We start from the raw sequence: 27,697 nt of genomic DNA on the forward strand, positions 1-27,697 counted from the left end.
CCACCTAACTAGCATTGCCGAAAAGCGTTTACGGTGGAATAAATTCAACTTTTACGTAAATTATAATAAGCCCTCTTCTATGCTAGCGCGAAAACTAAAGAACACTGACCCAGGTTTTAAAGCCCTTAAATTACGCATAGATGGCGCCTCTTTCACTAGTAATCCTAGCAAAATAGTCCAGATCTTCCAAAGCGGCCTCTCTAAAATATACCAATCCCCAGCTAACATTAACCCAATCCTTCTTCAAAACACATTAGACTCATGCCCCCTCCCTCCACTGACAGACCCTTTTAAACTCAGCCTTGAGCAGCCCATCACCGACGAGGAGATACTCTTAGCGATTCAATCCCTTAAGGTAAATAAAGCCCCTGGCCCAGACGGATTTCCCTCCCTTTACTATAAGAAATTTTCACACATTCTCTCCCCTCACCTGCAGAGGGCCTTCAACTGTCTGCTACAGGGGAAGAGACCTGGAGTGGAATCCCTTACAGCGGCTATTAGTATGATACCCAAGCCTAGAACCGATCAGACCGCCTGGTCTAATTTTAGACCCATATCGCTGCTCAATACCGACATTAAAATTCTGGCCAAAATATTGGCCACTCGACTTAACGAAGGCATTGGTTCGCTTATTGGGCTAGACCAGGTGGGGTTTATGCCTCGGCGCCAGGCAGGGGATAACTTTAGACGTTTGCTACAGGTTATATCTACTGCGGAGCAGGCAGGTACTCCCATGATGCTTCTTTCTCTCGACATTCAGAAAGCATTCGACACAGTATCGTGGGAGTACCTGTTCTCCTTGCTATCTCGATGGGGCTTCGGCCCTAATTTCCAGTGTTGGGTCCGAGCACTTTATCATACCCCACAGGCATTTGTACAGTACTGCGGGCACAGGTCTGAGATCTTACCCGTCCGTAGGGGCACGAGGCAGGGTTGCCCCCTGTCTCCGATATTATTTGCACTTGCCATAGAACCCCTTGCCATACTGATCAATAGGCATGAAGGAGTCAGGGGACTCCCTATCGCTGGTCTCCAACACAAAATCTGCATGTATGCAGATGACGTGGTCCTTACACTTACAGACGCTCATGAATCTCTCTCTAATCTAGCTGATATCCTCTTAACATTTGAAGACATATCGGGTCTCCGAATAAATAGTCACAAATCCTGCGCACTTAACATCTCCCTCTCCCCCCTAGAGCTTGAACCCTTGAAAACTTCTTTTGAATTCCTAATAAGCTAAAATATTTAGGAATTTATATCACTAACTCTTACCACACTATGTTTAAAGCCAACTACCCAGCCCTAATTAAGGGGGTTACTCAGTCTATGGAATGCTGGAAGAGATACTGCATCTCATGGATCGGCCGTATCGCTGCAACTAAAATGGTGATTCTACCGAGGCTGCTATACGCTTTCCGCGTCCTACCTGTAAACATCCCAGCCTCAACGCTTAAAAACTTACAATCATCTATTTTCACATTTATCTGGGGTAAAATCAAACCGAGAGTCCAAGGAACACCCTGCTTCGCTTGAAATGCGACGGGGGTCTAGGTGTCCCTAATGTTAGCGCTTATTACAAAGCCGCACAGATCTCACAGCTAGCCATGTGGCATGCAGTATCCCAACCCCCCCAAATGGGCTTTGATAGAACAATCCATTTGTTCTCCTATCTCCCTAGGGAATCTCCTTTGGCTCCCCCCTGGGCAGCGTGGGAACATTAAAAACCCAATCATTAAGCACTCCCTTAGAATATGGGATACAGTTAAGCATAGAGGCAACCTGATATCTGCACACCTTCCCCTCACTTCCTTTTTAGGCCATCCCAGTTTCCTCCCGGGTATTGAAAGTCCCACAGCATTTCACTGGTGGCAGCAGAAACATCTTACAACCTTATATGATCTAACCACTGATACAGCAATTAAATCACTTTTATTTCTAAAAGAAAAGTGTCAGCTGCCAGGGTCAGAATTTTTCCGCTACCTACAAATCACACATTTCTTCACCACACTGACCAGGGGACACAGTTCTCTTCAGACACGCACGGGTTTTGAGCACATCTGTGCTTCTGATCCGGGATCTCCGGGCCTAATATCTGTACTATATAAAGGCATTGTTTCCCCCACGGGCCTCCCAAAACCATCTTATGTAGCGAAATGGGAACTTGACCTAAATATCACTCTCGAGAAAGAGGACCTACTCACAACTTGGTCGACCACCCCACAATGCTCCATAAGCGCTTCGCTTGTAGAGACTCAATACAAGGTGCTCTTAAGGTGGTACCTCACACCGGACCGCATCTCCAAATTTGACAAAAGACAATGGGCTATGTTTTCGCGGCTGTGGCCAGAGGAGCACCCTCTTACACATATGGTGGTCGTGCCCGAGGGCCCGGAGATTTTGGATCAGAATATACCAGGTTATCTATTCCACTATCAAAATTAAGATCTCTAGGCTCCCTGAAATCGCCCTGTTAGGCATTCGCCCACCAGATATAACTTCCTATCAATATAAACTACTCACGCATATTTGCCTTGCGGGAAAAAGGGTTATAGCAAGCTCGTGGAGATCTTCATCCCTGCCAATAGCTCAATTCAGAACAAACCTAAGCAATGCGCTTTGTTTTGACAGGATGAGAGCCATCCTTGATGATTCTCTCCCTCGCTTCGAAAAAATTTGGCTCCCCTACATCAACCAATATCATCACGGACTCTCCTTGTCCCTCCTAGAGGTCTAGTGGGATGCTGGCACTTATGTGTTGAACTCTATGCTGGCCTCTCTAAAAACTCGATCTGCCTCCCTTTGGACACCTGGTGTAGTTGGGGTTGGCCACCCCTTCCCCTCCCCACATTCCCTTCCCACTACCTTCTGATCTCTCCCTTCTTCGTTTACCTCTCACTCCTTCCTTTCTTTTTCTCTCCTTTCCTCTCGAACTTTCTCTCTCTGTACCAGGTGCAGACGCCTGTCCCACCTTCCAGGGGAGGGGAGACAACCTTTTGGATTGCCCCCCCCCCTCCTGGAACAAATGTGACCTAGTTCTATAGGTTTCCACAGCCATATGACCTTTCTAATAGCCCGCCCCTGCTTGGTGGACTTTTATTTAGTTTATCCATCCCAAGCTTGGCCAGTGGACACCATCAAGGGTGCCGGTAACAGAGGCCTAGGGCTGCCGACACCCACCCACAGTCATACATACATACGTTGCGTACACCCAGGCCTTCAGTGTCTCGTGCAGCTCTCATGGCAGGGCTTAGGCACGGAAGTGAGAGCTGCACGAGACACTGAAGGCGTGGGTGTACGGAACAGTGTCCCGACCGGGAGAGAGGACCATAGCGCGCACGGATTCCACTCTCTGCACAGCAGGGGATATATATAACGGCAGCCGGAGCCCAGCCTAACGGGGGAGAGCCCGTCATAAAACTCTGTGTTTTTATACAAGTCTCCAAATTGTAAGTGCAATAGCTTTTTATATTTTAATAAATACATACAGTATTACACTATGTGGAGTTTCTTCCATTTGAGGAATATCTGTTATACATGGAGGCAAGCATAAAAGTCATTTGAACAAGAGGACTATCCACAGGAGATGGGGGACGGCCCTAAGTGTCCCAAGGCGTATCTTGGCCTAGTATAGGTCCTACTATCTAATGAGTCTGGTCCCTTGTGGTGTGGTGGTGGTGATAATAAAGAAGAGACCACAGACGGCAGATTGCAATCATACAACTGGAGGCCAATCATATTGGGACTTGTGTTGTCACTCTTTGCATATACATAGAGACTTTTAGGTTGTTGAAAGCGCTACCTTCTTTCAAACACAGATCTGGAACAAGGTCACAGAATACAGGAAAATGCGTGTTTTCTGCGATGGATGTGATGCCAACGAACGTTTGGCTCACGTCTAGCCATTATTATATCTTCTGTACAGTGAAGATGTCACATACTGTTCCTGGAAGTGACATCATAGGAAGTTCCACCCGCACGTAACGAACGGTTCAAAACGTACGTTACACTATAAAACTAATGTTACGTATATTACATTACAGTACGAGAACTCATACTGTAGGTATGTAGGTAGAGCATTTAGATAATACAGCGTTGAAAACACATTAAAAAAAACACTCTGTCCTGTTTTAGGCTACTTTCACATCAGGACGTTGCGTTTGATGCGACGTTAAGGTCGTACAACATGCCCCTAACGCAACGCAAAACTTGGACGTTATAGTGCATTCTTTAGCCCTGCATTTGGTGCGCCATTTTTGTCACACGGTGATGGAACGAAAACGGCATATGCGTTACATAAAAAAAAAAAAATACTGAGCATGTGCAACACAACTAACGCAACAGATTAATTGCTAAACGCACAGCATGCAGCACTTTCTAATAACGCCTCAGGTTACACACAAACGCAACGTGTACTCTGTGAATGTCGCACAGACTTTAGTATTGCTGTGCGTTAGTCTGCGTTACAAAATTTTCTAACGTGCGAAAGAGCCCTTAGTGTCCATTAAAATTACAATTAGGTAGTGTCCATTAAAATTACAATCTTTGGTTTTTCACGATCTAGCTCGTCCATCGTTTGGCTTAATGATCATTGGAGTTTTTTTTTTAAACGATTGTCGTTTGAAATGATCGGGGAACGATTGTTTCAAACGACTATAGTCGCATGTGTGTACGCACTTAAAGGCTTGATCCACATGAACACAAGATCTTGAACAGCCAACCAGAACGGACAGCGAAGAGTCTACGCCAATGGTCTGTAGCATATAAATTTGCATTCTGATTGGCTCATTTTCAAGCTGCATAAATGTACATACAATATCTAAATAATCCTGCATCAACTCTGCCTTATTTGCATCTGAGTGATCATCCCTAGTTTCTAGCTCACCCAGCTTGGTAGAGATGATCAATGAGATCATAATAATTGCAGCTTGCATGCAAATTGTATGCAGCTTGGACCAGTAAGGGCATTTGACTGGTCCATACCAAGTTGCATGCAATATGAAAGAAATCTGCGGGCAAGCTGGAACTATTAGGACCTGACTGAGCATCACTGCTGCTTCTGAAGCTTTACCAGATGATACAGGCTACAGCACTCAATCCAATTCATGTCATGCCTAGTACAGACCATGCAATTTCTGACAGGGCCAATGATTTCCAATCGTTTTTCTGATCAATTCTGTCTAGAAGTGATCAGAAAATCGATCAGAAAACGATCGGGGATCAGATCAGATTTGTCGGAAATTATCTATTTGCCCCACCTGAAGGGAAATTCATGGTGTGTACCAAGGGTCAGATTTAAGAGTCAATAATTTCTTTTGATGTAAAATAACATCTGAGCAGTATCCATTGATCAACTACACAGGGGGCTAGTATGATTGAGGTGAGCCAGCGTGAAAGTCCATAGGGAACACTTCTCCAAGCAAAGCTCCGTCTACAACTTGAAGCTCTCTAAAGGTAGCCATACACTGGTCGATTTGCCATCAGAATCGACCAACAGATAGATCCCTCTCTGATCGAATCTGATCAGAGAGGGTTCGTATGGCTGCTTTTAGTGCAAACAGATTGTGAATCGATTTCAGCCTGAAACCGTTCACAATCTGTGGTGGTGGTGCTGCCGCCGCATGCCCCCGCCCCCCCCCCCCCCCCCCCCCGCATACATTACCTGCTCCGGCCGGCGCGACTCCCCCCGGTCTCCGATGTCTTCTTCTCCGCTCTGGTCTTCGGGTCTGGCAGGCTTAACTTCTTCCTGTCTGGGGGAATTTTAAACAGTAGAGCGCCCTCTACTGTTTAAACTTCCTGTTGGGACAGGAGGAAGTGAAGCCTGCCGGACCCGGAGACCAGCGCGGAGAAGAAGACAGCGGAGACCTGGGGAGTCGCGCCTGCGGAGCAGGTAATGTATTGCAGGTGTATTGCGTCGGTCGTCGGGCACTCGAACGCCGCTAGCGACGCGCTCTCTCCCCGCGGGCAATCGACAGTAATTTCCCGCACGGAGCGATCGACGGGACAGATCTATTTCGGGACGAAATAGATCGAAATTTAGCGTTAACGATTTGACAGCAGATTCGATCCCAGTGATCGAATCTGCTGTCGATCGGTGGAAAATCGGCCTAGTGTATGGCCAGCTTAACTGGCTGAATAGTGTGGGCGTATTATTACTACAACCTATCTGAAACCTAGCATTTCGAGAGGGTGCTGTCCACCCAATCACATTATTGGAAAATAATTATCTATGGACTTTCTCAATGCGTCACCTAACCCATACTGGTATCATTTTAAGATTTGCATTTATTTTAATTTGAAACCGATTAAACTGGGCCACTACTCAATGGTTTTCTACAATTTCGCATAGAGCTATTTATTCTATTACTAACTGATGAAGATTTTCTGCTGCACCTCAGTTGGTTTTGGAGTAATATTACACCCCAAATCAATTGCTTTCAAAGAAATTTTGGGTATATTTTATTAATAGGATAACTGGTCAAACTGTGTCCACCTGTATATCCTTAGCCCAGGTCCACCTTCTAGCTAAACACTGCTACCCAGACAGCCCTGGGATACACAGTATCCATTGGAAAGTAACATTTTGCAGTCATGCCTGCAGCAGTCAGTCTGCAGAGGACAAGTCCTTCCACAGACAGGAAAGGTGACCCAGAAGACGTGTGTTGCTGTGACAAGCTGAGCTCCCCTGTCCATCATCACCCAGCTCTTCTTCAGTCCTAGGTGGCCAGAGGTCGATTGGATCAGCAAGTCTTGAAGTTCTCAGGCGCAGGCAAAAAAGTGCTATGTTGTTTCTCCTGCAGCTCGGGCCAACGTTCTGTGGTGTGCTGCTTGTGTTGGCTGCCCTCCCCACCATTGCTGCACATACACCTCATATAATACAGGTCTAAGTCCCAACGCTCCGGTAACAGCTGCAAACTAAACGTGGCTCATAGCAAGCCCTTTCATGCAGACAGCCCTAAGGGAGGGTGGGAGCCAGAGAGAGGCAGAGAGGAAGGAGTGTGGCTGGAAGAGTGTGTTGTGTGTGTGTGCTGGGGGAGGGGACCAACTAAAAGCAACAGCAAACAGTAGTGAGACATCCCTTAACACTTTATCCGTCAATCAGGCTTAATGGGGTATAAAAACTCCCCTGTTCCAGCGCTGGGAGAGAGAAGAGCAGCAGTCAATCTATAGCAGGGGGAGTACATTGCAAACTGCACTGGACTTCTAGAGCAGGAGCTGCGCTCTATTAAAGGGACTGCAGTTGGCTTTAGGAGCTATGAGCTGACTTTGGCTCCTGTGACAAGTCATCATCAGCTCAGTGGATGTGGCAGAGCTGAGGGCAAAGGGGCTGCTGCCGTGCCCAGGAGCGGGTGGTCAAGCTGGCACGGGTTTGGCAGGCATCTGAGGAGCGCTACGAGGTGGGCATCAGCATGAATTGGAGGTGTGTTGGCAGACTGCTGCTGCTGCCAGTGCAGATTGTCTTCTGTGTGGTCAAAGCTGCCGTCTGCCTGGTGCTACCCACCCGGCTGAGGGACTTACGAGGGGACGTCGTGTTGATCACTGGGGGCGGCAGGGGCATCGGGAGGAATCTAGCCAGGGAATTTGCCAAGCAAGGAGCTAAAAAGGTAAGGGTGTCTAATTTCAAAGCTAGTACTTGTGCCTTTTCCATTGCACTTTAGGATACTTTTCGTGTGACTGCTGGCATCTTCGTGTGACTGCTGGCATCTTTGGGCATAATACTAGCGCAGTATAAAGCTAAATTACAAACTGATTTCATGTGTGTACTCCTGCCACATTTTTTCACGTTTTGTAATGCCGCTTTTAATAAACAGGCTGGCACTGAAAAGGTGATGGCACCCATTAATAATGCCTATACATGAAGCATCTCACCCATACCCTACGCCTTGGATAATTTTAATTTTCTCTAACGATGTAGGCTGGCAGCAGCTTTACGCCCTTTGCAGAATGGCATCTTATTTGCAAAGCAAGCAGCCAAATATGCTTGGGGCATATGCTAATGCCTAATCCTGCCACCCTGCTTTTTACATTCCAGGTGTGCCATGCAGCTTTTATTATTCATGAATGATGCCAGCCAGGTGGGGTTGCTAGACATGGATGTACAGCAGTGATACATAGACACCACCTAGAAAAATCTAGAAAGCCTTAGTTCCAAAGGCACCATGCAGTCGTGATATGTTTTAACTTTTAGAATGCAGGTTGGCATAATTATGCCCAGGGTGGTATAGTTACTACACATGCTGGGGAAAAGATGAGGGCACCCATGTAAACTACAGAATGTCACCTCGGAACACTTCCCAATAGCACTATGAAGCCTGGGTAACGCCAGGCTGTAGTAATTATGCCCAGGCTGGCATCACTGTTTCCGGGCAGAGCTAAAAATACCCGAACACTAGTTTTAACTTGCATGCAACCCTATAAGTTCCAAGTAGTCTTTTCACCTATTGGCATGTTATAGGTTGGCACCGTTTATAGTGAGGGTGGCATTGTAGTGCTTCTAGTGCATAGGTTGGCTTAGTTTATAGTGAGGGTGTGGCATTGTAGTGCATAGGTTGGCTTAGTTATAGTGAGGGTGGCATTGTAGTAAGGTTATTCTTGATGTATGACACCCTGCATGTTTATCTTGTACTCTTTGCACCTTGGGCGTATTTCCATTGGCTCTCAGTGCATAGGCTGGCATCGGCATTCGTGTCTAGGCTGATATCTCGTTAGCATACTTCCTGCCTTCGGTTTGCATGATCTGCTGTGTTTTCATGTATTGTACATTATGATGAATACAGTGCAGTTTATTTATTTTGGCAAGAGCGCCTTTAACTGAGAGCGCTCCTGGCACTCGATGGGTTAATCATTCTGCCTATATTGGGACAGCGAAACTGCTGCCAAGTCAAACTGAGATCACTCGCTCCTACTTTTAAGTGGCGTCAAGGTTTAACCAGGGGAAGGGTGCCTGCAGGCGTAGGTCACTTGGCATTGCCCCAGATAGCACAGAGTGCATGGGCCCTTAGCATGAGGCTGGCTGCATGGCAGGAGGTGAATCACCTCTGCTTGGCTCATCACAGAGTGGACACCGGCAAGGTTCATGCATGCTGACTGCTGAGGGCAGGACCTGCTCATTATACCAGCTGCTAGGAGCCAGCCATGAAGCAGCCGCTTGTGGCAGTCAGGTGGTTCACCCTCATGATCCTCTCTTGAAATAGGCCTGGGCGGGACAGAACTTCCTGGCAGAGAGGAGGAACCTTCATTTACACAGGCAGAACAACTATGCCACCTATTGCTTGCCTCCATTCATCCTGTGATATCTGCTCTGTGTCAGAATGCTACAGGGAAGAGTAGGGGTGGACAAATTGCTATGGAATTTAGGAGCCAGTCTGTGCAGTCCAGGAGCAAGTGGGTGTTTTGTGTTAGGCGTCCGCTCCAAATTGACCATTTTACAGAAAATCTTAAGGGTAGGCATAAGCTAGGCAGAAACACTAGTGTTGTGGAAAATGCACACAATGCAAGTCAATGAACAGGTATTGTGTTTTAGTGCGCTTTTTTTTTTTTTAAATGCATTTTTCAGCTTTAAAAAAACAACAAAAAAAAAAAAAAAAAACAAGTTTGATGTATTTCTGCTTCCTAGTGATTAGCATAAAACGCATATCAAGCGTTTTATAAATGTGAACCGCAAACACCTTAAACCGGAAGAAAACTGCATGTGCGGAACAAACGCACTGAAAATGCCCAAATGCATATGCAGCGAAATGCCAACTTTCACGCACTGCCTAGTGTGTTCCTACCCTAAAGGCTCCAGCCCTGATTTTAAAGGGTAGCATCCATAGGTGGCATCCTTTAGCTCCTAGGTTCTCAACATGCGGTACGCGTACCCCAGGGGGTACTTCTGATGGGTCCAGGGGGTACTCGGGCTTGATATACTTAACCAAGAATAACAAATTTAGAGATTTAGAAAATTATAATTCTTATTTAAACAACACCAAATTAGTATTTTAGCTAATTAAAAGCAATAATAAATGCTTGCACATTGTTTACAACCAATTATCATGTACTACGATTAAATATATATTTGTCAAGGGGTACTTGTGATAATGTTTACTATGCTAGGGGGTACTCGATGAGTACAGGGTTTTAAAAGGGGTACACACTAATAAAATGTTGAGAAACACTGAGCTCACTAGTCTTCAGTATGTATTGAGTTATTTAGTTAATGCTGTCTATTTGTAAAAGCTGTTGAATCAGGAGGATTATACTGTACAGATAGGCCATCTACACTCTAAAAAAGAATTTGGGAATTTACTTGTAATGCCTATCCACTTCAGACACCAGTGCAGAAAGGTTACAGAGCCTTGTAAAAGCTAACTTTTTGTCTCTCAATTTGTTGAATGCTCTTTGCAGATCACCAATTTCTATTTAATCATGTGGTGTTGTAAATATCATGTGACCTGGCTGAGGTTGACTAAAGGCCCATACACACGTCGGATTTTAGCGAACGACCCGTCGTTTGAACGTTCGTTTTGGCTGGCGGATCGTTGGTAACCAGTCTTATCACCCAAACGATAGTCCGTACACACGTCGGATTTGACGCGAAAACGTCCGAACGACGGAACGTTCAAACGACGGGTCGTTCGCTAAAATCCGACGTGTGTATGGGCCTTAACTAGAAAGTTGAACAATAACCAACCACCACAATGTAATCAAAAGCAGCTATTAATGGCTGGCCATTGACTAAGGGACAGCCCCCTGATTGAGAGGAGCCTGAAGCTGCTGCTATGTTTATAGTTTTATATCTGAGCTTATTCTGGGTGGACAGGTTATATATAATCAGTTCCTCAAACCAGTGGAGTTACTAGGCAGTTTCTAAAGCCTTAACACATGCTATAGAAAATTCAGCTAACGCTGTGCACCGTCGGTGGATAATCTAGTGTGTGTACATCCATGATGTCAGATTGCTAACCCAGAGGCTAGCACACCCATTATCTCCCTTTGTGTTGATGCTGTTTGCTTGTGTGCCTCCCATCATACCTCCTTCCCCCTCCATTGAACAGTTCGCATTGCTAGTTTATAGTGGAAAAATGTGTCTGTACAGTGCTATCAGTGAAATGTTGCCTTTTATCCGCGATCGTTAAGGGCGATATTTATTGAGCATTAATACATTAACTAAGTAACATTAACTACAGTAGGAAAGTGTTCAGTACTGTATATATATCTGTGACACATTGACTGGTCCAGTTCAGGGAAATGTCCTGTACTAACATGAGCTTCCTATTGCACAACTGCTTCACTTGTAAAGTTACAGCCAGCATGCTGGAAATGAGGAAGCTGACAACCCTGATATGTTTGCACATCTCACATGTGGTTGATGAGAGGTCAAAGTTCTCTCTGGTAAAAGCACAACATCGCTGGCTGGAAGTTTTCAGCAGTCTTCCATGTTGATATAATCATAGAACAGTTTGTATTTTATCACTTTGTATGCACTTGGTATAAATATTGAACAAAATGATTGGTTTCAGCTCTTTGCTCTCCATAGGACAGAATGTACTGTACACTTACTGGGGCTAAACTGTCACCCAAAGCAAAGAAGTGGAACTGCAATATCAGTCAGCAGAGAATTCTCTTAACTTTGGCGCATCACTAAAAAGGATGTGAATAATAGGCCTCCCCTTTCTTTACCTCTAGAAAATAATAAAATTGAATACTTGCCTAACAACCCAAAAAGATGGATCCCAGCAACGTCCCTCAACGATGAGTGCTCCCCAATCCATCTTCCTGCAGGCTGTACACGTGACACAAACGGGAAGTCAAGCAATTGCTGTACTTTGGGTGAAGTCATTGGATGTTAAATGGCAACTGAAGCCAGAGGGATATGGAGGATGCCATATTTGTTTCCTTTTAAGCAATACCTGTTGCCTGGCTGTCCTGCTAATCCTCTACATCTAATACTTTCAGCCATAAACCCTGAACAAGCATGCAGCAGATCAGATGTTTCTGATATTATTGTCAGATCTGCAAGATTAGCCACATGCTAGTTTCTGGACTAGCGACAGTTGCGGCGGCGACTGCCGCCAGGCGATTGACCGCGCCAATCGCCTGGCGACATCAGCGACGGGCGACAGTTCGGGGTGTGCGCCCGTGCGACGGCGCATACTCACGGGCGACCTGTCGCTGCAACACGCGCGCGCCGTGTGTTGCGGCGACAATTGTAGCCCGTGAGTATGGGCCATTATTGTTCTAGGCTGCAGTCTTGCAGATACAGTGTATGATTGCCTCCCTGCAGTTTGAATAGGACTGCAATCCAGGCATTAGCAGCCCAACCCACCAGGCCTGGAATGAACTTCAGGTGATCAAAACATTGTAAAACCGATCTTTAAAGGGACCCTGAGCAGTGCATAGAAATGAAAATCTGCACTTACCCTGGCTTTCCACAAGCCCCCCGTAGCCCGCAAGGTCCTCTGGGTCCCCTCCATGGTCCCACTCGGCTCTGTTAACAACAGAAGCCTCTTCACTAAAGATGTAAGTTTGAGTACTGTGATCAGTAAGCTAGATGGTGTATTTAGAGCTCACAACATAATGCAATTCCATTCCAATAGGTCAGTACTAGTAGAGACAAAAAGGAAACAGGACACCAGGAGCCTGCTATGGTGTCATATCGCCTGGTAATGGATAAAGGATGAAAGGTAGAAATATACTCACAAGTGGGCAGCATGGTGGCGTAGTGGTTACCTCTCTTGCCTTGCAGCGCTGGGTCCCTGGTTCAAATCCCATACAGGGCACTATCTGCAAAGAGTTTGTATGTTCTCTCCGTGTCTGTGTGGGTTTCCTCTGGGCACTCCGGTTTCCTCCCACATTCCAAAAACATACAGATAAGTTAATTGGCTCCCTCTAAAATTGGCCCTAGACTACAGTACTTACACTACATAATATAGACATATGGCAATGGTAGGGATTAGATTGTGAGCTCCTTTGAGGGACAGTTAGTGACAAGATATATATATATACTCTGTATAGCGCTGCGTAATATGTCGGCGCTATATAAATACTAAATAATAATAATAATAATAAAGTGTGGGTTGCTTCCAAAGGCAACCATTCTTCAAAAAGGGTGTTTCAGTCGCTGATTCAAAAAAGGATTCACACCACAGCCAGGTTGTGGAGTGAGTACCCTACAAATGTAAGGTAATGTGGTGGACTAGACACAAATGCAGGAGGCACCCAAAAAAAGAATCAATTGTATTCTGTGTAACAAACAAGTAACAAACTTGGTCCTACCCTAAAGAGGCTCATGGTAAAAAAAGGTTTCAGAATTGTATTTATTTAGCACTTGGGACAACACTTTTCACGGCATAAGCCACTTCCTCAGGCGCAGCCCGGGCCACCCGTGGGGTGGGGTGAGTCAGGTTCCTCAAGTTGCGGAGGTAGGGGGCGGCACCTGCCTGGCCATAGGTGGGTGGGCCGTTGAGCTGGAGGGGGTAGCAGCCAGGAAGGGGGAGCAGCAGTGGGGAGGGGGGGTCAGACACCCTTGCCCTCACCTGGAGCTCCTCCTCCAGCTATTTTAGCTAAATTTAAATCAGCCAGCAGTGAGCGGGGAAGCAATTACCTACTTCCTTACTTGTGTTCCACCACTCGCCATGTCACTTCCTGAAGAATAGTGGGCGGCATTGCAGTAAGTGATGCGGTGGAAGGCAATTTAAGGAAGTAGGTAATTGCTCCCCCTTCCTGGCTGCTACCTCATCCGGGCTACCTATGGGGGGGCATCCTCACAAGTTTGCCCCAGGCGGCAAAAAGTCTAGAACCGGCCCTGCTCAGGTCAAGTATTGTGCCTTTTAAAGGGAATCTGAAGTGAAACTAAACTAAACATACTGTCATTAAGTTACATTAGTTATGTTAATAAAAATAGGTAATATAATCTCTTACCCACCCTGTTTGAGAAGAACAGGCAAGTGTTTGTTCATGAGGGCAGCCATCTTTTTGGTTGAAAGGAGGTGACAGGGAGCATGAGACACAGTTCCAACTGTCCTGTGTGCTGATCACCCCTCCCAGTTGCTAGGCAAAGTGAATAACAACATAGGAAATCCCATCATGCTTTGCACAGTATCAAGGGAAAAATGCCCGATCAGTTTTCTTTGATGAGGCGGAGCTTAGCTTTTGTGCAGCTAAAAATAAGGTTTATGTAAGAAAAACAAACTTCTGATGCTGTGAAACTGTTAAAACACCAAGCCTTTTCAGTGCTGCTGAGTAGATTTTTAGTCTGGAGGTTCACTTTAAGAAACTTCTGTTGTTGCAAAGGAGCTTCTCTGAGCAAACTTGGGTCGAAGACAGTGCTGTTTTCTGAAGCACTTATATATTAAAGTACCCGGGAAAGACCACTTCAGATAACGTTTTTTACTGCAGGAAAGTTCAGAGTCATTAGCTCTGTTTCATAGTTTAAAATAAATCCCTATGGCAGTTTCCTCACACGATTTGCCTGCGGGGGAACTGTGTGGATTCGGCCCCATTTCTGCAGTGGTGGAAACGGGCCCTTATGGGACTTTTGGACGTATTGATTTAACTCCTGTATTTTATGTGAATTGTTTGTATTCTAATATCATGTTACATATTTTATTGCATCGATCCTCTTGTCTGCTATTACAAATCTGGGCCCACACCACAAAATGCAATTGCGTGTGGCTGTCGGGATAATTTTACCCAATCCTATCCTACCTTTTATTTCACCAGCAGTAAGTACAATATATTTTCTTCACCGATTCTCTGTCTGAATTTCCAGCTGGTAAATGGTAACCCTTAGCAAAGTGTTTTCCATTGCCCACAGTCACTCCTGGACTGTCCGCAGGGGCGTAGCAATAGGGGTTGCAAAGGTTGCGACCGCATTGGGGCCCTTGGCCAGAGGGGCCCCAAAGGGCCCTCCCTCAACTACAGTTTAAGCTCTCTATTGATGCTGTGCTCATAATAATCACTTCTATAGATACTTTGAATAGTGGTAATCATTAACAAACTGCTCCCCATTCCCCTCTTGCACCTCTGACACTGTATTAGTTGCCATTGGCAGGTTTTGGTGCGCCGTATCAATTGTTATGTACGGAGTGCTTGGGGGGCCCCATTGTAAAAATTGCATCGGGGCTCACAGCTCCTTAGCTACGCCACTAACTGTCCGCAATAGGAAAATGACAGCTGAAATCTGACTGGTCGTTCCTGGAAACAGTTTCTTTTGCTGTAGGTTTTTTAAAGTTCTCCCTTTGGGTAAAAGGTGACTATAACACTCTGCACTCGGGAAGATTGTGCTCCATATGGTTATAATCATTTCCCCTCCGTTTCAGCAGAGACTGGAGTGGTCAGTACGCTGTTGATATAAAGCTTTTGGTTTATGAGCTTCAGAAGCTGCTGAGGTGTAAACTCTGATAGTGGCCTCTATTGCTGCTGTCCAACATTGCTTTCTGCTGTCTGTAGAATTCAGCTGCTGTACTCCTACTTGTCTCTAGGTGACGTGCTGTGATTTGCTATGGAAGGCCAGGGATTCCGCATATACTGGTACCTTCAGTATACTAGAATAGATTTCTGAAGTTCTTAAAGTGCTCTTGTAACGTACACCTGATCTAATTTGGTTGTGTGGCAGGAGGCTGCGCTACAGTTACCATCTTGTATGTACCACAAGTTTCGAAAAAACCGGTCACGTGAGCACCCAAAGGATTCCAAAATCAGATGAGTACTGTACTTCTCCTTTCTCTAACTGTCCATTCTCTTTATCCATGTCTGTGAGGTTGCAGCTGCCTCTGACAGCACCAGCTACTGTGATAAGACCCCCCTTCCCTGGCTCTTCTGATGTTATCAGGGCATAATGTCAGACAGGACAGAGAAAAATACTTTTAGTTACCTATCCTTGCATGATTTTTGTTGGCAGAGACTTCTGTTATGGTTGACTCACTGTGAGTGAGCAGGCAGCTGTGGGTCTCTGAAGAGATGAATTAACGCAGCACATATTTCTTTATCTGCATACCAACTTATATTTACTTAAGTTGTTTAAAATTAGCAGTATAGATTGTTTAAATGCTTTACAAGTGTTTGGGTGTATTTACATATAATCATAACATTGTTTCTCTACTGTGAGCTGTTCCAGCAGTGGGGATAATATTTGTAGGTTAATGCCTAATGCTATGGCCAGTAGGAGGAAAATTCAGGCTAGGGTCAAGGCTGCAGTGGACACAGAAAATGGCTGTCTGTCTATACATTTGGAAACTTACAGACTTGGTAGACTCTAATCCAGTTAAGGGGCCCATACACTCAGCCGATTAACGGCCGATCGATCGATCGAAATCGATTTCAATCAATCAGTCAGGGTGGAAAATCAAAATCGATCTGAAGAGATTGCTTATCAATTTGCATTGGCCCCAATGCAAATCTGATGGCAAAAAATGCCATCAGATCGATTTTTAATAGATTTCAAACTGAAATCTATTGGAAATCTGTTCCTAGTAAAAAATTGTCCTAAACACATCAGATAGATCAGAAATCTATCTGATGATCTATCTGCTGCTAATCTAACGAGTGTATGGCCACCTGTAGTCAGGTAAATTACAATGACCTCCATGTGGATTTGGCACTAGTCTACTTTAGGAGATCCAGCAGGAAACCTCATAGGGAACAGTTCTCACAGCACAGAACCATCCTACAGCATATAGCGTTGTGATTGACCAATTAATGTGGGTGTAGTTTACTGGAAAACTAACAGTTCGAGAAGGTGCTGCCCACCCAATCATGTAAGCTGAATTTCCCTATAAGGTTTCCTGCTGGGTCCCCTAAAGTAGACCAACAACGTCGATTATAGCTGTGTAGACTTTACTTATCCTGTTATTTTAAACAGGCTAATCAAGGAGACAGTAAAGTACCTGGCAGGAGATTCAGGCTAGGTTCACACTCGTGCTGAGACCACTGTATGGTTGGTCACAGTGGATCCGATCTATATTCTGCTGTACCATGTATCGGACCTGTTGCGTGAAAGGCAGGCAGTGTATAGCGTTTCACCGGTCCAGGTGACCGCCAGGGGATCGTCGCCCGTTACTCCATTAGCGCCACACGCACGTTGCTATGGTGTCAGGCCCCCATTTCATGTGTGCTTTGTAACAGACATGTCATAGATGGTGTGGCTTCAGTTCTCAGTTTCAGGTTAATTGACCAGGATTGTTACCTGCAGAAGCCTTCCTTGACACAAACATTTGGACCCTGCTTACTTATCTAAGATGATTTATTCAGATATGTGCCTGGAAATGGCCATTAACATCAGTGTTCGTTTAATACAGTATGATCATAATGGTTGAAACCTGTGTTTTTCCCAAGCAGCCAATAGCAGTAGATCTCTGTTCTGGTATAAAAGGCATATTGTTCAGGGCTGCTGCATGTGGAGGCAATTATATGAAACTCCTTACTTGTGAATCAATTGAAGACTCATTAATGACTTGTAGGAGAGACTCTAAAACTGTCTTTAGCTTTGCCATGTTGTCTTTTGGCTTTTTTTCCTGTGTCAGGTGTGATTTGTTACAGCGCTTCTGTGGAGCATTGGAGATGAGGACTTGTGAAATGTAACCTGTCAGACTCGTAAATGTACTTTTCACAGTGTGGAGTGAACAGCCTGTCTCACGGCTTAGAATGTTATTTTTAACTGACAGAGTAGCTTCCACCCACCCTCTGTGGATCCAGAAGATGCTTTATTGAATTTAGCGCTGCCCTTGCTAAATAAAATATAATGGACTGCTGCTATCCATACAGATGAAATGGCAGATGCCTGGTGCTGGGCTCTCATTCCAGATCAGCCAGCATTTTCATGTGTAATCCAAGTAGATACTTGCAGGCTGATGGCTCCACAGGGGGAATGTGTAATGTACAGACATCAAATGAACCCTAACCAATGGTTTATGGTCATGGCTGGATTTCAGGCAAGGCCACAAAGACCATACATAGCCTAGGGCACCAGGAAAGGAAGGGGCAGGCAATGGGCTGCAGCGTGTCAGTAGCAGTTAGCCTGCCGAACATTCCTTCTGCTACACAGTGCACATAGCAGTGGGTAGCTACCAACTGCCAAATCTGGGACTCGGGGATGAAGAATCAGCAAACAGGCACTTGCAGTGATTTTTTTTTTCTTTTTGAGTTGCCCGGTCACTCAGCAAATGTTCCACTCACCAAGGAGCAAACAATCTAAACCCTGCCATCATGTCACTAACTGTCCTCAGAGGAGCTTATACTATAACCCCTGCCATCACTCCCCTAACTGTCCTCAGAGGAGCTTGTACTATAACCCCTGCCATCACTTCTCTAACTGACCTCAGAGGAAAGGATGCTTTTGGTCTGGGGCAGCTAGTGGACCTTTGGCTGTAAAAAGGACAAATCTGGTGGTTCAGAAGTGAGTAGCCACACCTGACTGAACCTGTTCAGATGTAAAAGCGGTTCCCTGCGATGCCCCCTCATTCTCCTTAGTGCACCAATGAGTGATATACCTGCTCCTACTGACTGTACTTGCTTCGCCACTTGAAAAGGGACCTTTAAACAGCACAATCATGCAATATAAGCAGCAACCACACCCACAGAACCTGAAACTATTCAGCTGTTTCCCATCTGATCAAAATTGGAAGAAGCCTGATTTCAACCAAAGAGCAACATTTTTAGCACTTGGCTAATTAAGCAGTTAGGTGGTATTTTTAGATTTGTAGTAAGTAGCTTAAAGAAAACCTGTACTGAAAATAAAAGTCAAAATAAGCATACACAAGTCATACTTACCTTCCATGTAGTCTACTCCTCAGTGTCTCTCCTGTCCCGCGTCCTATTTGTTCACTATGATCAAGGGAATTTTCCGTCCTCCATTTTGAAAATATCCATTACCCATAACAGCTTTCTGGTCAGCACACAGTTAACCTGTAACATCACCCAATTGAGCCACAGAGAAACATGGACATTACCTGGTACATCTGTTTTCCTCTCAGCTATAACTGACAGCAACTGATATTTTACTGACAGCAACTGATATATTTCAGATCTGACAAAATATTGTCAGAACTGGATGGGATTATTGTCAGAAGAAAATGGTGAGCTTCTGAGAGGAACTGATGGCAAGGTAACTCTGTAATGTTCATTTGAAGTTACCTTATGTGTTTATTTTAAATATTTTTACTCAGTACAGGTTCTCTTTAAAGCGGAATATAACCCTGCATTTCAACTTTGCTCTAAAACATTATTTACAGTATATTATATGCAACCAGCATTTTTTTTTTACTAGACCAGCATTGGAAGGGTTACACAGGGCTTTAAAGAGACTCCGTAACAAAAATTGCATCCTGTTTTTTATCATCCTACATGTTCCAAAAGCTATTCTAATGTGTTCTGGCTAACTGCAGCACTTTCTACTATGACAGTCTCTGTAATAAATCAATGTATCTTTCCCCTGTCAGACTTGTCGGCCTGTGTCTGGAAGGCTGCCAAGTTCTTCAGTGTTGTGGTTCTGCTATGAACTCACCCTTTCTGGCCCCTCTATGCACACTGCCTGTGTGTTATTTAGATAAGAGAGAAGAGAGAAGCTGCTCTAATCAGCTGGATAAATCGTCCTCTGAGCTGGCTGGGCTTTCACATACTGAGGAATTACAAACAAGGGCAAAGCTGTTTGCAAGAAGAAAAGAGCAGCCTGAAACTTCAGTGCATGGGGGAAAGAAACACACAAATGAACTCTTGAGATTCAAAAGGAATGCTGTATACAGCCTGCTTATGTATGGATGTATTTTCTATGTGTGGACATACTGTACATCAACCTACTTCCTGTTTTGGTGGCCATTTTGTTTGTTTACAAACAAACTTTTTAAAACTGTTTTTAAAGAGGAGCTGTTAGGTATAGGGTCTCAGAGAAAATAAACACATATATCAGTAGCTAAAGATTGGCTGTACTTACATTACATATGCATTTCACTGTCCACGTTTGGATTTCACAGAATTTGTATATAGTATATGCAGAGATAGATGCTCCTGACAGCTCATGGCAGGCTCCATGTTTGTGAAGCCAAATGTGTCGTCATGTCCTGCCTGCTTCTGATCACAGATAAGCTGGTTCTTGAACAACACGGTGTGCAGTGAATATTAATGAGCCATGTGGCTAGGAACAATAGCTGACTCCTGCAGTGTAGTCTGCCCGGAGATTTATCAGTGCTACGCTCTGGACTGATTACACAAGCTGCTGTACCGTCTCATTAGCAGCCGAGGGGAGGGCCCCAGAATGCTTTGCAGTTTAGCTGCGGCTTGCGTCTTTATGGGTCTATAACAGACTAAGATAAGCACACATCAAAGGTAACTGAAATGTTTATCTTCACTAATGGCTTTTGAGCTTCCTTCTAAACTGTTTAACACAGGAGAATAGAGGTTTAAATTAGCTTCTGCAGCCTGACAGTTACTCTTTAACCACTTTTAATGCGGCGAGGAGCGGCGAAATTGTGACAGTGGGTAATAGGAGATGTCCCCTAACGCACTGGTATGTTTACTTTTGAGCGATTTTAACAATACAGATTCTCTTTAAAGTCCCTAGAGATTTCTGCAGCAACATCCGAACTTCAGTTAGATACTTTTTGTTTACACAAATGTATCTAAGTGTTTATTGTGACTCATCTCTCTCACTGAGAAGGAGTTGGAGGACAGCCAAAGAGTGTGTAACATTTCTAAATATATACATATAACTAAATAGAATGTAATTATCTGAACGTCTGCACTGAACTTAAAACCTCTGTGTTTAACCCTTCCAATGCTGGTCTAGTAAAAAAAAAATGCTTTTTGCATATAATATGCTGTAAATAATGTTTTAGAGAAAAGTTGAAATGCAGGGTTATATTCCGCTCTGACCCCTTTACCTCCAAGGGTTTTTGAAATTAATGAAAATGTATTTCATTTTTCTATGGGAAGGTGTATAATAGGGTATTTGGATGTGGTTTTATTTTTTGGCCACAAGTGGGCGATACAGAGTTAGTGTGTTCTAAAAATAGAAGACAGAACCAAGTGTTTACATGTGTTTATATTTGTTTATATACAGGGACGTAGATACTCGTGCTGGGGGAGGTGAAGTGGTTAAAGTTAATTTTTGGGCACAGACTATAGATTCTTGTGGCCTGTAAATCTTTTGTGATTGCTTCAGGTGATGGTTTGCCCATGTTCCTTGCACAGGCTTGCTTGCTCTGCTCTCTGCCTGACAGAATGTACTGCATTAGGATAGGAAGGGGTAGAGCAGGGTGTCTGCTGCTACAGACAGTAATAGTTCCAACATGAAGAGTGGTTGAAGAGACCGTCATTTGGTACACCTGTACTGCAGACTGTAATATTCATACAGCATGTTTACACAGCATATGACTTGACAATAACCATCCCAAGTAGGCTGATCCCTAACCTTCACACTATATATTTGTTTCCTGCAGAAGTGAATATTGTCTGTGTGGTTTTTGTCTTTGTAGACCAAAGCTGAGGAGACCATAACAGTGCAGTGGCGTACCCCCAAACAACCTTTTCTTTTTTTTTTTGTTCATGGGAAGGTTGACAGGTTGGAGCGCAGAGTGTGTCACTGCAAATTTTGGGGGAAAATAAGTCATTAGGATGTGGAAGGTTCTAACTGTTATGAAACTCTGTACTCTATACAGTGCTGCTGAAGATGTCAGTGCCACTGGCTTCTGCAACAGCTGACTACCCTACATTATTGATGAATTACTCTGATCAGGATAAATAATCTAGAGTCTAGGGCACTCTGGTATTACAGTAGCCAGTGCACATGGCTACTAATGACAGGCAACTTCTGAAACACTAAACACACCCTGCCACCTCTCCCTGCTAATGCTGCAGCACAGCAATCATTCTCTCAACTCACCCTGCTGCTCTGCACATTCACTCACTGCAGGCTGTGTAGAGAATGAGGAGACCCATTGCCCATATGACAGGAAGGGGAGGGGTGCTACATCTAGTGCAGAAAGTACTACAGTCCTCTGCACTGTCTGCTGTTATTTTCCCAAATGTTGTCCAAACTATGGAAAAAGGTCCCAGGTGGAAGAACACAGTGACTGAGCACCACAGTGGCACTCCCAGCCATGGCTACACCCAGGGCTGTGAGCACCTGCAGCCTTATGGTAGGTACGCCACTGCTACAGTGTATCAAGAACTCTAAAATAATGTGAAAATAGTTTTTATTGTAGCTCTTGATTGCACAGTAGTGCTTTCTTGTGTTTTTATGTACTGTGAAGCCAGTAACACAGCAAGATCGGGAGCAGTATTGCTCAAAGCAGCGAAATGATAAAGCGGGCTCAATCAGGTTACTGGGTTTTAAATTTAAGGTACAATCGGCTATTAAACTTTTAGTTTAAACAGTTATTGAGCATGCTGGAGGTAACTGATCTATACAGACTGAAAGTTACCTGAAGGTGGCCATTATTAATAGACTGCGTCTAATGAATCCTGAAAAGCTTGCAGCAAATAACCCCACATGCCAGTTACTGGCTGAGTTTTGCCTTCCAGCAGATACCTGCAATGATTTATGGCTCTTATTGATTTTTGCACACTGCCCAGAGTTTATCAAGTGCTGAAGCAAGCCTGTTTGTCTATAAAATTGCCATTACAGATATCAGCCAGGGAATGAGTTTCTGAAGGCCTAGACATGCAGAAGAGTGAACTCTGCAAGGCAGCAGTCTCTCACTTTTCAGCGGATTTCTGACCTTTGACTAGGGTTGGTTTAGATATCTGTAGAGAAAACCGTGGTATAAATATACCTCTACACACTCTGCTTAAAATGCTTCTTGTAATTGTGTAAAAGAGACCTGAAGTCATTTGAAAACTTTTCCCACCTTTATTGTGACCTGTACAATTCAAGAGCTAAAATACATTTTAATGGCGCTAGGTTGAGGTTAGTTTCTGATCAAGTGCTGATGTAATTTGGTCCCACATGAACAAAAATTGGTTGTATTTTCAACCTCAAAGGTTACAGAAGCAGGAATCTTGGTCATGCAGCAAGAGGGGGCCTCTAGCCCTGAGCACACACCACTTGCACTATGTGCTTCTGTGTTTTGTCCTCAACAAAACACATTGGCACTGAGCCATATCAACCCATACCATGCACTGATGAGGACCAAAAAGTTTGAAACAGGCTGTATGCATGTTGGATTGATGTGACTCCATACCTCCCCGGCCTCCTGTCTCTGGGTCCGTGCTGCGCACATGCGCAGTAGCCAAAGCACGGACAACGCTACACAGACATGAGGCACACGGACACAGGTTTTATTATAGAGGATGTGGGCAGAAGTGTGTACATATTTATGCACCCAAATGCAAAATGCGTTTTTGTTTGTGTGTGTGCTCCTTTTTTTTTTTTTTTTTTTTTTTTTCATGGTGGAATTTGAAAATAAGTTATTAGGTGGCGCAAATTCAAAGGAAAAGAATGGAGAACAGACAGTACTCTCTTGGCAGTTTCAATAGCAACTTTACAAATGGAAAAGTGAATTGATCAGCATTCAGAAGGCTTTTCCAGGACATCAATGGACCATTCAGTCTGCAATAAAAATTAACTCTGCTGGTTAGACAGAGTGTATATAGAATCTTATCTACCCTGCAGACAAAGTCCAATAGATTCTTTTGAAGAGCCAGCAATGCAGGCTGTTTCTGAAGACTCAATAATTACTCCGGTCATACAGCTACAGAGATATCTGATGACCCCCTGTGATAACCATACTTTTCAGATTGGAAAGTCTCTGTTTTTATTTGACTGTATAAAGTGATATTGTGGTTAGGCTGTGTCCAGGGTCATTTCACATGAAGGACTTCAAAAGGTTAGAGGGTTGTTGTTAGGTCAGTGTGACCTTAAGATTACAGCCTTCTGTTTGAAGAGCTGACTGTCTCATAAAAAGGCCTTGAACTTTAGGAGCCTTTGATCAGGGCTGTACTGGAAGCTTCTTGTAGCTCTTTGTCTTCTAGACGGAAGATCTGAATTTCAATTCAATGTGTTAAAAGCTGGTTTGGATGTCCTTTTGCGCCATTTGTGATCTATAGCTAACTAAGCCTACTAACCTGAGAACTACTGTTACTGCGTTTATTTTTTTTCTTTGCACGGTTAGCCATACACTATACCATCACACCACAGTTGACATTGGCAAAAACTGCCATTCCCGATCACCAAATGTCGTTCACGGGTCCATCCTGATGGGAAACACAATTTTTAGATGTATTAGTATATGGCCAGCTTGGGAATTGGCTGGAGGAAAAATTGATCATGCCTGCTTAAAATTGTAAAAAAAATATAGTGGTTCTCTTTTGGTAGCCTGTAAAATCAATAAATAAGCTAAAATCTGATTACGCTTTACCCAAACAACCATTCTGTATAGTATTGTATTGCAAGAGGCAATGCAGAAACATCACTCCAATTCACAGTATGATTCAGGACTAGTGATACTCATTCAGCTTCCGTGGAATTCAAATTTCTGCATTTCCGATCGGAAATCAGATTTACTGCAAGTCAGTAATTTTAAAGTTCCGCCGTGACAGTCGTTATCGCTGCACGGCGCTAAGCAACCTTTGTGTGATCGTGCACCTGTACCCACGTTGCTCAGAAAATCGCCGGCCATCAGGAAAATCATCTGAAAAATTGCAAGCTGGGTACAAGCCTTTAGTATATGAACAGTCTGTTGCTTGGAGACTGACTGAAATAAGTACTGGCTGCCCTACCTGTATCGTCTTAGGCCTGGCACATATGAAGAAACCTTTCAAGTTATCGTGTTTTTTTTTTTGTTGTTGTTCTTTTTTGGGGGGGAAGGGGGGTTGTTTTTTCCGAATTAACTTCCAAAACTGTCCCACATGATTATGTGTACAATGCCTCTCACTTCTGATCATGTTACATGTTTGAGATTTAATGCCACATCTGGTCATTATTCTGTTTTCTGATCAGTCAGTATGAAATATTACTCCCCCAGTCAATGGACCATCCGATTATTTGTAATGTGTGGCAGCCCTAGAGCTATCTGAATTACAGGATTGGCTGGCCCATGTCCCAGAATTCAGGTAGGTCAGACTGTGCATATATTGTGTATTTCAGCTCTGAATGAAGATTGTGCCTGAAATTTGGCCTTACTACAGACGAATAACATGTCCTCTTGGCTCAGATCAAACACGTCTGTCTCTTCAATTATATGCTTTAGGTAAATCTTTACTAAGTGGGTCATGTTTGGGCTTAGTTCACTTGGAGAGACATTGGAAAGAAACTGTTGAAAGACTGTAGCTGTAGGCTACAATTTGTACCACACTCATGCCATCTTTTCTGTAATAGAATTCCGGACTAATTCACAAGTTCCTCCAACCCTGGAGAAACAGTATAATCATTCCAGGAACTGGACAATTTTCTTTCCCCAAAAGGAAGATGAAAGTGAACACTCTGGCCTGGATTTCATTATTGACATCTCTGGCTGATCTCAGATTACATTTTTCATTTTTACAATGAGACTATTTACAGATTGGCTGGGGTACGCCATTTCATGTTACAGTTTCTAGAAGACAATTTCACTGCCTCTTCCAGTGGTTCCTTGTGTTACGTAGTGTTACCCATCCATCATCCCCTATGAACTTCCAGGTGGACACTGTCCACTCCATCTATAGCCTGCCATATACTGGCAGCACGGTGGCGTAGTGGCTAGCGCTCTTGCCTTGCAAGCGCTGGGTCCCTGGTTCGAATCCCAGCCAGGTCAACATCTGCAAGGAGTTTGTATGTTCTCCCCGTGTCTGCGTGGGTTTCCTCCGGGTACTACGGGCGGTGGCTGGATGGTGTAATGGTTAAGGGCTCTGCCTCTGACACAGGAGACCTGGGTTCGAATCTCGGCTCTGCCTGTTCAGTAAGCCAGCACCTATTCAGTAGGAGACCTTTGGCAAGTCTCCCTAACACTGCTACTGCCTATAGAGCGCGTCCCGGTGGCTGCAGCTCTGGCGCTTTAAGTCCGCCAGGAGAAAAGCGCAATATAAATGTTATCTGTCTTGCCTACTCCGGTTTCCTCCCACATCCCCAAAAACATACAGATAGGTTAATTGGCTTTCCCCAAAATTGGCCCTAGACTACGATACATACACGACACTGGACATATGACTATGGTAGAGATTAGATTGTGAGACCCTCTGAGGGACAATTAGTGACAAGACAATATGTACAGCGCTGCGGAAGATGTTGGCGCTATATAAATACTAAACAATAATAATTGTCACACGACATGCCAAAAAGATTGAATCTGTCAGGTAAAATCGTATTGTGTGTAGGCAGCTTAAATCAGGATGTACCATATAAAAGTTGTCCACAGTGGTGTTAGCACACAACTGGCCGCTACTACCATTGCTGGCACTTATGAATATGGATGGTCAATGAGATGAAAATGACTCTGAGCTGATACACAATTGTGAATATATTATGCAGCGTGTAAATGGACCAATCCAATTAAGTTGACCAGAGATGTGACTGGTCCTCTTTCAAGCTGCATCAATTTACATTAACATTATTCGGCATTAATTTTTAATTATTTGCATATTATTCTCCACTCCTACTTATTGCTTCTGGCACACTCCATGTACACAAGTCCATACCCATACACTTTGGTCGGAATATGTTATTAAACTGCCAGATCCATCCACCTGTCACAGCCATCACAAGGAGTCTTGCTCTCTATAGCGTTGTACACATGCTAGATGAAACTCAGCCAAGGCGGCCTTTAACTAACTACCACCTCTGCCGAGAAATCAGCGCGTGTACTCAGGGCTGTGGAGGCAGAGTCAGCAATTTTTGGGTACCTAAATCAGTTGGTGGTTTCATAAACAGGGCTGGCGCTACCATAGAGGCAAAGGGGGCAATTGCCCCAGAGTCTGTAGGGCCCCCAAGGTGTCTCCCCCAAATTAACTGTTATTTCCTGGTGCCCCTGCAGAGTCTTCAGCTGAGCAAGGTGGTGTCAGCCCCTGCCTAAGGGCCTGTACACACTGAAAAACGCAAGCAAAATCGCAAGTGCATGTAGTTTTAAAAACGCATCGTATGCGCTTTTGCCTGCGTTTTTGATGCGTTTGCGTTTTTCTTGTAATTGCTGATTGGCTAAAGAATCCTTTGTTTTTTTTCTAGTTTACATTTCAACAGGAATCAAGAAATTGCAGAGTCTTCTGGGATACTGACTTCTGAAAAACGCAAGCGCATGCGTTTTTTCAAGCGTTGCGCTTAAAAAAGCGCAGCAGGCACTGCGATTGCGTTTTTCTAAAAACGCATCGCACCAGCGTGTACAAGTCCTCACGATTTTCATTCTTTTTCAAAAGATCTTGCGTTTTTAAAAACGCAGCATTAAAACGCAGCGCAAGCGCAGCAGTGTGTACAGGCCCTAAGGCCCTGTTTACACTTAATCAGTTGCTCTCAGTTATAACTGAAAGGTCAACTGATTTTCAAAGTAATGCCCATGTTTTCCTATGGCACCTTTCACACTTAAAGAGAACCTGAACTGAAAATGAAAAGTCAAAATATACATACGCATGTCATACTTACCTCCTGTGTAGTCTACCCATCAATCTTTCTCCTCTCCTGCATCCTTTTTGTCCACTGTGATCAATGGAATTCACCATCCTCCATATTGAATATGGCCATTACTCCATAACAGCTTCCTGGTCAGTAAACTGTAATATCACCCACTTGAGCCATAGGGAATCAGACATTACCTTGCAC

At 44.2% G+C, this 27,697-nt stretch overlaps 1 protein-coding gene across 2 annotated transcripts in view; it reads left to right on the top strand.

Moving 5' to 3' along the window:
- The first annotated feature begins 7,044 nt into the window (after positions 1-7,044).
- DHRS3 (dehydrogenase/reductase 3) overlaps positions 7,045-27,697 on the top strand; it is a 45,488-nt gene continuing 24,835 nt past the window's right edge. The window contains exon 1 of one of the 2 annotated variants that reach the window (XM_068240464.1): positions 7,045-7,604. In XM_068240464.1, the coding sequence (XP_068096565.1) occupies positions 7,410-7,604 (195 nt within the window). In that variant the 5' untranslated portion in view covers positions 7,045-7,409. The remainder of the gene's footprint in view (positions 7,605-27,697) is intronic. The other variant, XM_068240465.1, reaches the window with a different exon arrangement.

The sequence above is a fragment of the Hyperolius riggenbachi genome, chromosome 6, assembly GCF_040937935.1.
Source record: "Hyperolius riggenbachi isolate aHypRig1 chromosome 6, aHypRig1.pri, whole genome shotgun sequence".
Classification (NCBI taxonomy): domain Eukaryota; kingdom Metazoa; phylum Chordata; class Amphibia; order Anura; family Hyperoliidae; genus Hyperolius; species Hyperolius riggenbachi.